Source organism: Malus domestica, chromosome 06 (genome assembly GCF_042453785.1).
Source record: "Malus domestica chromosome 06, GDT2T_hap1".
Taxonomy (NCBI): domain Eukaryota; kingdom Viridiplantae; phylum Streptophyta; class Magnoliopsida; order Rosales; family Rosaceae; genus Malus; species Malus domestica.
In genome coordinates, this window is record NC_091666.1 from 9366072 (window position 1) to 9375581 (window position 9510).

Here is a 9510-nt window from a genome sequence, read left to right on the forward strand (position 1 = left end):
AGGGATCTCTAACCTTCCATGGTGGAAGGAGAATACTCTAAGATATGATTCTTAAGTCTTTGGGCAAAGCAAATGAATATGACTTAGGAAGTTTGTTCCAAATCATATTCAAGGGAATCATATAGGAAAGTATCACATTGGATAGTAGACATGAAACAAACTATCACTTAAACAATGTGATTAAGAGTATTGTATTAAAGAAGGACCGTATTGCATTGTAGTTGTAACTGGATAGGTTCTCCAACCAATTCTACTTAGCTTGGGTAACCATGATATTCTGCTAGGCGTCACTCATGGTTTGTGGAAGCCCTAATGGTTAGCAAACACTAATCAATAAAGGGAGAATTGAAATGTGGTTTCAATTCACAATCGATCGTTAAGAGTAACAATCGCCCACTGCCTCGTTAATTGGAACCTAATGGATCGTACACCGAGGAAGGATGTATGTGAAGAAATCAAATGAAATGGATAAGCAATTAAATGGTTTAATTGAAGAATGGTCAAGATTAATTAATTAGTTAATTAATTTTACGAAAGGTTCGTGTTGGGCTTATATGTTGGTTTTGGGTTTCGGGGCCCAAAAACGTTTTGGTCCAAAAGGCCCATTGAAGGAAAAATTTTGTCCTAGCTAAGAACAAGTATGAACATTTGAATACACATGCAAGCTATTAACACTTTAAAGTAGGCATGCATTAAAAAACAATTCATAAAACCCATGACTTTCAAAGCCTAGTATATGGTGAACCAAAATAAAACTCTTTAACAACATTAAAGAGAAGTAAAGATTAAGTGATTCTTTACCCTTGAAGCTCATCCTTGTTTACACAAGGGATTCACCCAAGTGGAGGGCCTTCAAGTCACCTCCAAGCTCCTTGAATCCTCCTTGTGTTTTCCTCCCTTTAGTGCTCCTTTGATGATTAGAGGAAAAAAGGATTTGTTCTCCAAAAACATCAAAAGCTTGATGTCTCTAAGTCTCTTCACCAAGGTTGTATATTGTGAAGATGATATGGATGACTTAGAGAGATTTTAGATGCTAGTAAAAATCCTCTAAGTGGCCGGCCTCTATGTAGAAAATGAGAGAAAATGTTTCACCCAATTTCTATTAGAAAACCCTAATTAGAAACAAAGCTATAAAGATGACTTTATACTTCATCTCTTAGGTTAGTGGCAAACTTGCAATTAAGCAAAAATTCCCACTACCCTTGCTATGGCCGGCCTCTCCTTGTTATTGGGCTAATTTGCCCATTTTGTTTTAGTTGTCATACAACTTAAACATAATGGGCCTTGTGGACCAAAACACTTTTGGGCCCCGAAACCCAAAACCAACATATAAGCCCAATACGAACCTTTCGTATAATTAATTAACTAATTAATTAATCTTGACCATTCTTCAATTAAACCATTTAATTGCTTATCCATTTCATATAATTTCTTCACTAACATCCTTATGTGGTGTGCGATCCATTAGGTTCCAATTAGCGAGGCAGTAGGCGATGTTACTCTTAACGATCGATTGTGAATTGAAACCACATTTCAATTCTCCCTTAAGATTAGTGTTTGCTAATCTTCAGGGCTTCCACAAACCATGAGTGACACCTAGCAGCATATCATGGTTACCCAAGCTAAGTAGAATTGGTTGGAGAACCTATCCAGTTACAACTACAATGCAATACGGTCCTTCTCTAATACAATACTCTTAATCACATTGTTTAAGTGATAGTTTGTTTCATGTCTACTATCCAATGTGATACTTTCCTATATGATTCCTTTGAATATGATTTAGAACAAACTTCCTAAGTCATATTCATATGCTTTGGCCAAAGACTTTAGAATCATATCTTAGAGTATTCTCCTACCACCATGGAAGGTTAGAGATCCCTTGTTGTGCATTCATATGCCTACATGGCTAGGTAGCTTGACCCCAACAATGCCGTGGACAATCCGAATGAATGCCATTGACATGATCAAAGATCAAGGACCTAACCATTAGACATCTATGATGCCTCAGGTCAAAGGACTACTTTGCATATTGCAACTTTAGAGTTCATACATGACATGTATGTTCGAACTCTCTTTTGATCGACGTTCAGTGTACTCGATTACCTTTTCGAGCACCTATGTGTTTGTCTCAGTGTCCAACACCAAATGACTTGAGACCAGTTCATACTCACGTTTGAGTCAACATAACACATACTAACCTTAGCGGATTGTCAATGCCCAATTGGCAATCCTATGGCTAGGAACGTTTTAGGAATGAACATAAGAGAAAGGTCTCGATAATCTAACTCACTTAGATCACTTGTCTCTTAGATCAAATACATTCCTTGGATTCCCTTATTGCTTAAACACATGATACAATAAATAGTGATTAACAATAAGCTTTGCCCTTCATTAAACATATAAAAGTTTAATACAATAAGTATTCCAAAAGCTATTACATCAAATGAGTGGCTTTGTGGGCATACTTCCAACACCCATTATGTTTAATTTGTATGACAACTAAAACAAAATGGGCAAATAGCCCAATAACATCAAAGAGGCCGGCCATTAGGGTGGATGGGCAAACTTGGATTAATTACAAGTTTGCCACTCACTTGTAATGAAGTATAAATTCAACTTTATAGCTTTATTTTCATTAAGGGTTTTCTAGTTGAAATTGGGTGAAACATTTTCTCTCCATTTTCTTCCAAGAGGCCGGCCACTAAGGGAAGGGACATCTAGCAATCTCTTCTTCCCTAAGTCATCCATATCATCTTCACAAGATACATCCTTGGTGAAGAGACTTAGAGACATCAAACTTTTGGTGTTTTGGAGAACTTATCCTCATTTCCTCAAATCTTCAAAGGAGCACTAAAGGGAGGAAAACACAAGGAGGATTCAAGGAGCTTGGAGGTGACTTGAAGGCCCTCCACTTGGGTGAATCCCTTGTGTAAACAAGGATGAGCTTCAAGGGTAAAGAAACTCTAAATCTTTACTTCTCTTTAATGTTGTTAAAGAGTTTATTGGTTCACCATATACTAGGCTTTGAAAGTCATGGGTTTTATGAATTGTTTTTGAATGGATGTCTACTTTAAAGTGTTAATAGCTTGCCTATGTATTCAAATGTTCATACTTGTTCTTAGCTAGGACAAAATTTTTCCTTCATCCCCTACCTTTTTCTGTCAATCTTATCCCTCAAACCCTTCCTCCGCTCATCGTAATCACATCCCCTCCCCCGTGGATCCCACTCCCATTCCCTTCTCCGTCGTCCCCACCCCAATTTCATCCCCAGCACTCTTTCATAAATTCCATTCCTAACCACACAAACATGGAGAAAAAAAGATCCATCCCCACCGAGCCTTCATCTTCGATGACAACGGAGGGGCTGAAATAACGCTCCTAGGCATGTTTTCCGGTGAAGGGAGGGGCAACCCCCACTCATCGCCCTCACGTAGCTTCGCCACTGGCTGATACCATGTAGAAAAGGAGAGACCAATAGAGAGAGTAGCGGAAAGAAAATAAGTGCAGGAAGTAATAAGTCTGTAATTTGGAGAATAGCTTGATTGATTATCTACTATATCAATCGGTACATATATAAGTATATACATCATTGACTTTTGTATAACAATTACAGGTAAGTAATTATACAATTAATGTAATACAATCAACAATTTTAATATGATGAAGAAGATTTTGGTTGAGTGGAGACAATTGAGGGATTGTTGTTTGGTTGACTTGTGCAACATTCCTCATAGTAGTAGAAAAAACAATTTTAATATGATTGTTGTTTGGCTGATACCATGTAGAAAAGGAGAGACCATTTTCGTACTTGCAAGATGTACTTCCACGACGGAAAAAACATTTCGTCGCGCAAAATAGACAGGATAGGAAAAAAAAATATTTGCGGGACAAATAATTCTTGTCATCACATAAAGTCAGCAAGAAAATGCGGGGTAATTCTTTTTGGTGCGAAAAACTTGCGCGATGAAAATGGTACATTTGCGCGGCCAAGGATTTGTCGCGCAAGTTCTTGTCGGTTTTGACCATTCACTGCAGGTGAATCAAAGGAATCAATATCGCATTTAATACAGATGTTTGTGCGACAAAGCCTTCGTCCCGCAAATGCCCTAACCTTCCTATAAATATGCACTTCTGCTATTCTTATTCTTCATAATTTTGTTCTCCTTATTCTTCAAGAATAGATGGAGGATAAAAATAACGATGTGCCCGGGAATAATTGTCCCACTGCTGGTGGCATTCTTGGAACGATGTGCCCGGGAATGTGAAGAAGGCTATGATGGATGAACTATTAGTAAGTATATTGTTGATGGATCGATAATTAAGGTTGTGAAATTTTTAGTTATATGTTGGATGATGATATGAACGAACAGTTGATGAAGTTGATGTAGGATACGTTGGAGGGAGGTTACAATCGGTGGCGTTACGAAGTCTTGCGCAACGGACTAGGACCATCGAAATAATAGTTTTAAATTTATGTTTTGTATGACAATATTTAAATTTAAGGTTTTTTATGAGTTATGTATTTGGACTTAATTAGGTTTTAATTCCTGTTTGGTTTTTTTATTGAGGCCTAATTTTTTTTAAATAAAAGATGATATCATTAACAAAGGAAATTACAAAATATCATGGATAAGGAGATCTTGAATAACACTAGGAGGCTCCTCAACCCAAACTATACTTGTCTCAACATACAATGCAACCTTTGCCAAACAATGAGCAATACTATTATTATTCCTAGAAATGAAAATAAACTTAGAAGCAATAAAAGCCTTTGCAATATCTAGGACATCTTCTGCTAAGAAATCCATAGCTAACACACGGTCAACACAAGTGTGAATGATGGAAATTGCTTGGGAGGAGTCACTTCGAACTAGAACCTTCTGAAAGCCAAGTTGATGGGTGACCTCCACAGCACGCTTATTGGCTAACATTTCTGCTTGGAGAGCAGATGTCATCGTAGGGAGGAAAGATGCTGCTGCAGCAAAAAAATGTCCTTGCCTATCTCGGAGAACCACCCCTGCCCCACCCACCTTATTCTGCAAATTAGTCGCACCATCCACATTCAACCATACCCAATCCTCTGCCACCCCTTCACCATCACCCGTAAGCCCATCCCGAGGACGGCAATGCTGAGCAGCAGTTACAAGCTCTACCGCGACCTAAAATTCTTGCAACCAAGACACCGCACGCTGAGCCACCATAGCTAGAGACCCATGATTCCCCTTCCAAATCCTATAATTCCTCTCTTGCCACAAATGCCACACCATTACGCACATAAAATTAAAGTCCAAATGGTGATTTTGAAGTAACAACATGAACCATTCTTTAATCGATGCATAGGGAACGGAATCAACTAGAAGACTACATGGGGTTGCAAACCATGTAGCTCTGGCAAATGAACAATCCTTAAGAACATGCACCACTATTTTTGGCTTTCCACTACATAAAACACATAACGAATCCGAACCAACCCTTCTCTTTGACAAATTCTCTTTTGTTGGGAAAATGTCTTGACAAGTCCGCCATATCATATTCCGCACCTTTGGCGGGACTCCGGCCTGCCATATTGCCTTCCATAACGGAGTAAATGGATTACCACCAAGAGCTGAAGAAGAAGCACTCAAAGAAGGTGGTTTAACATAATCCCAAGCAACCTCATAAGCACTTTTAACCGTGAATTGACCCCTATCAGTGTAATGCCATACCAACTTGTCCGGAGGTAGGCTATTGCTAATTGGTAGAGCACGAATATGCTCCCTATCCTTCTCTTCAAAATATGCACTCAATTTAGTGTCACACAACATTCTCCTTTCCTTATCAATCAATTCCTGCACCAACATATTCTCCCTTGAGGGAGGCGGCTGGGTTATAGGATGAAAAGTCGATGGTTTAGGTACCCATCGATCCTTCCATACATATACAGACGCCCCATCACCAATCAACCATCTGGACCCCTTCTCCAAGACAATTCTAGCTTTGAGTATGCTAGACCAACAATACGACGAAGAAGAGGGGACTGAAGCATCCCAAAATGACGAATGGGGGTGATATTTTGCTTTAAACAACCTTGCCGTCAAAGACTTGGGATCCTAGAGAATAAACCACCCCTGTTTCGCCAACACTGTCAGATTAAAGACATAAAGGTTCTGCAACCCCATACCCCCTTCTGGTTTAGCCAAACACAACTTATCCCATGACTTCCAATGAATTTTCCTTGAGTCAAGATCACTACCCCACCAAAATCGAGCCATGAGCTGATGTAGATCATCACAAAAAGTCTTTGGAAGCAGAAAACAATTCATAGCATATGAAGGCAATGCCTGAGCCACCACATTCACAAGAAACTCTAGTCCTGCTCCACTTAAACACTTTCCTTTCCACCCACATAGCCTCTTATGAACTCTCTCCTTAATATAAGCAAAAGTTTGCCATTTGCTCTTACCCACAAATGTAGGCAAGCCCAAATATCTCTCATGCTGCTCCACTAATTGAACACTAAAAAAATGTGCCAACCCTTGCTGCTCACAGCCTCTCACGTTAGCAATGAAAGCAATGCTACTTTTACCCAAATTTATTTCTTAACCTGATGCTTGGCAGAACATATCCAGAATATGTTGAACCTCTGCACACTCTTCCAACTTCGCCTTACCAAACAAGAAACTATCATTGGCAAACAACAAATGATGAACACTAGGAGCACCATCACAAATCCTTATCCCACTAATCACTCTCCTCTATTCTTTATACGCAATAAGGGCTGACAAACCTTCAATACAAAGAAGAAGAAAAATAGGGAGATAGAGGGTCACCTTGACGAAGATCATGAGATGGCACAACAAACCCACATTCTTCGCCATTAACCAAAAAGGAGTATGAAACCGATTTCACACACATCATCATGACAGCCACCAATCTACTATCAAACCCCAACCTCAACATCATAGCTTCCAAAAAATTCCATTCCACCCTATCGTATGCCTTGCTCAGATCCAATTTGAGCGCAAAGGATCCCTTCCGTCCCCACCTTTTATTTTGAAGGAAATGACCTATTTCCGTTGCCACCAAAGTGTTATCAGAAATCACCTTTGCACCAATCTTGTAGATTACCTTACATAGACAAATCGGGCGTAATTATGACATTTCTTGTGGCTGATTGATCTTAGGAATTAATACAACATGAGTGAAACAAGCCTCCCGTAGTAACCGTCCAGAGGTGAGAAAAGAGCGAATAGCATTCACCACGTCATGCTTAACAACATGCCAAAACTTTTTAAAAAACAAAGGTGACATACCATCCGGACCTAGGGCTTTGGACGGATGCATTTGGAAAAGTGCAACACAAACCTCCTCTTCCGAGTAAGGCTTCAACAACTTTGCATTCATTTCGGGGGTAACCCGTTGGGAGCAAGACACCATCACCTCTTGTACCGCATTGTCAAGAACACCATGGGAGTGAAAAATATTTTGAAAATACCCTACAACCGTGCTTTGAATTCCAGCCCTGGAATCCTGCCACACTCCTTATGCATCCCTTAGCCCCTTAATAGTATTTTTTTCGTTTACGATCGGACGCCCGTAAATGGAAAAACATTGTATTCCTATCCCCTCCCGCCTAAGAAGTGAATCAAGCTGACCCAATAACTCCCCCTTGTCGCATATAGCTTAGCCGAAGGTGGATGCTCAAACAATACACCCAACTTATCTCGCACTTTAGCAATCTCTACCTTCGTAAAGCCGAACACCTCTTGTTGCCATGCTAACAAGGCACATCGTGTGAAACAAATCTTCTCACACACTTGGAAAAGTGGAACCCCCGACATTGATTTATTTCATGCTGAACTGATGATCGCTTCGTAGCTCTCCTCCTTTAGCCACATCTCCTCGAATATAAACCTCTTCTTCCCCCTCCTACTAGGTGATGCAGCCGAACATCGAATTTCCACCAGAAGAGGTAAATGGTCTGACTTAGATTGATTTAGATGGAAAACCCGTGATTCAGGAAACAAATTCAACCATGGTTGAGAAGCAAAAACTCGGTCAAGGTGACATCTCACCTCAACTTCCCTATTATCCGTCCAAGTATGAGAATTCTCAACAAAACCCATATCAATCAATTCACAAGCATGAACCGCCTCCCGAAACAGTCCATCTGACTCTCCATACACTAGTTACCCCCAACTGCTCATCCACACTTAGAATTTGTTTGAAATCCCCCAGACATATCCACAATAATGAACTTCGTTGCCCTAGATCAGCAAGTAAGGACAAAGAGTGCTGCCTATTTGCCATTACTGGATGTCCATAAAAGCTTGTAAGACGACACCTGACCTCCAACAAATGACACTTCATATCAATATGATTTGCCGAAGATGAAATAACATCAATCTCCACCTCCTCCATCCATAACACCAACAAACCCCCCGACTTCCCATTACCCGAAACTGAAAAAGATTTGTCAAAGCCCAAACTACGCTGTTTTTGTACCATTGCAACCTCACTACATTTTGTCTCACATAGGAAGACAACCAGGGGACGATGATGGTGGATAAGCTCCAACAAAGCCTGAACTGCACGAGAATCCCCCAATCCTTGACAGTTCCAACATAAAGTATTCATTGTGAATGGCTAGTGTGCTTACCAACACCATCCACCGATAGACTAGAATATACTTGCTTGAGAGAACCAGACTTCAAAGTTCTAGTAGTAGAGTTTAGACCCCACCTTCATTTCACCCCCATTGTCTTTGCATCACCTAACACCGAGCTAATAGGCAAACTCGGGTTTGACCTCACACCCCCTTGTCTATTCAGGCGTGCCCTCTTGCTGACTCTTATCCTTCTCCCACTACCCCTTCCTTGGCTAGACTTCCCATACTGAATTTTGGGTTAATGGTAATGAGGAACAACCCCCCCAAACAATAAATGAGCTTCTGAGTCTATGGGAACAACCTTTTTCCCCCCATCTTGCCATACCTTATTGCCACCCCCAACTCACCGTTCAAAATAGGCCCCGTCCTGACACCCTCCCCAAGCAAACTGATCCATGCCTGCTAACTAACCACCCACTGACTTCAAACCCCAAGACCTGCTCCATCACCGGTGAAGACATATCTCTCGGCTTCCTACGAATTGATCCCAACATGGGATAGCCTGCCTGCAGCCACCTACCATACGGTATACAAACTTCGTCTACATCTTCCCTATCAAACAAATGGCATTGGGTACACTTGTAATCTCGCAACCCATAGAGAAAACAGTACGATGGAAGTCTTTCATACTGCATAAACACCCCAACCAGCCTTCCTCCCTCCGAAATCAAGAGTCTCAATTGCACCCCATGGCAAAGAGGTTTAAACACATCCATCGCCACCCTAATTCGCATATATTCCCTAAAACAGAAATCATTCACGCATTCCACTTACACACACATCCCAAGGGCTGCACTGATAATCTCTCCCATCTCTCTGGTCATGAATGGCGGTGGGAGACCATGGATACGTGCCCAAAAACA

At 40.7% G+C, this 9510-nt stretch overlaps 1 protein-coding gene across 1 annotated transcript; it reads right to left on the reverse strand.

Moving 5' to 3' along the window:
• Nucleotides 1-4613: 4613 nt before the first annotated feature.
• Nucleotides 4614-7383, reverse strand: LOC139196784 (uncharacterized). The gene is made up of 5 exons (XM_070823126.1): nt 7293-7383; nt 6810-7046; nt 6584-6660; nt 5541-6089; nt 4614-5159 (listed from the first exon to the last, which is right to left on the reverse strand). Exons 1-5 carry the CDS (start codon nt 7381-7383, stop codon nt 4614-4616), a joined length of 1500 nt encoding a protein of 499 aa, XP_070679227.1.
• Nucleotides 7384-9510: the final 2127 nt, after the last annotated feature.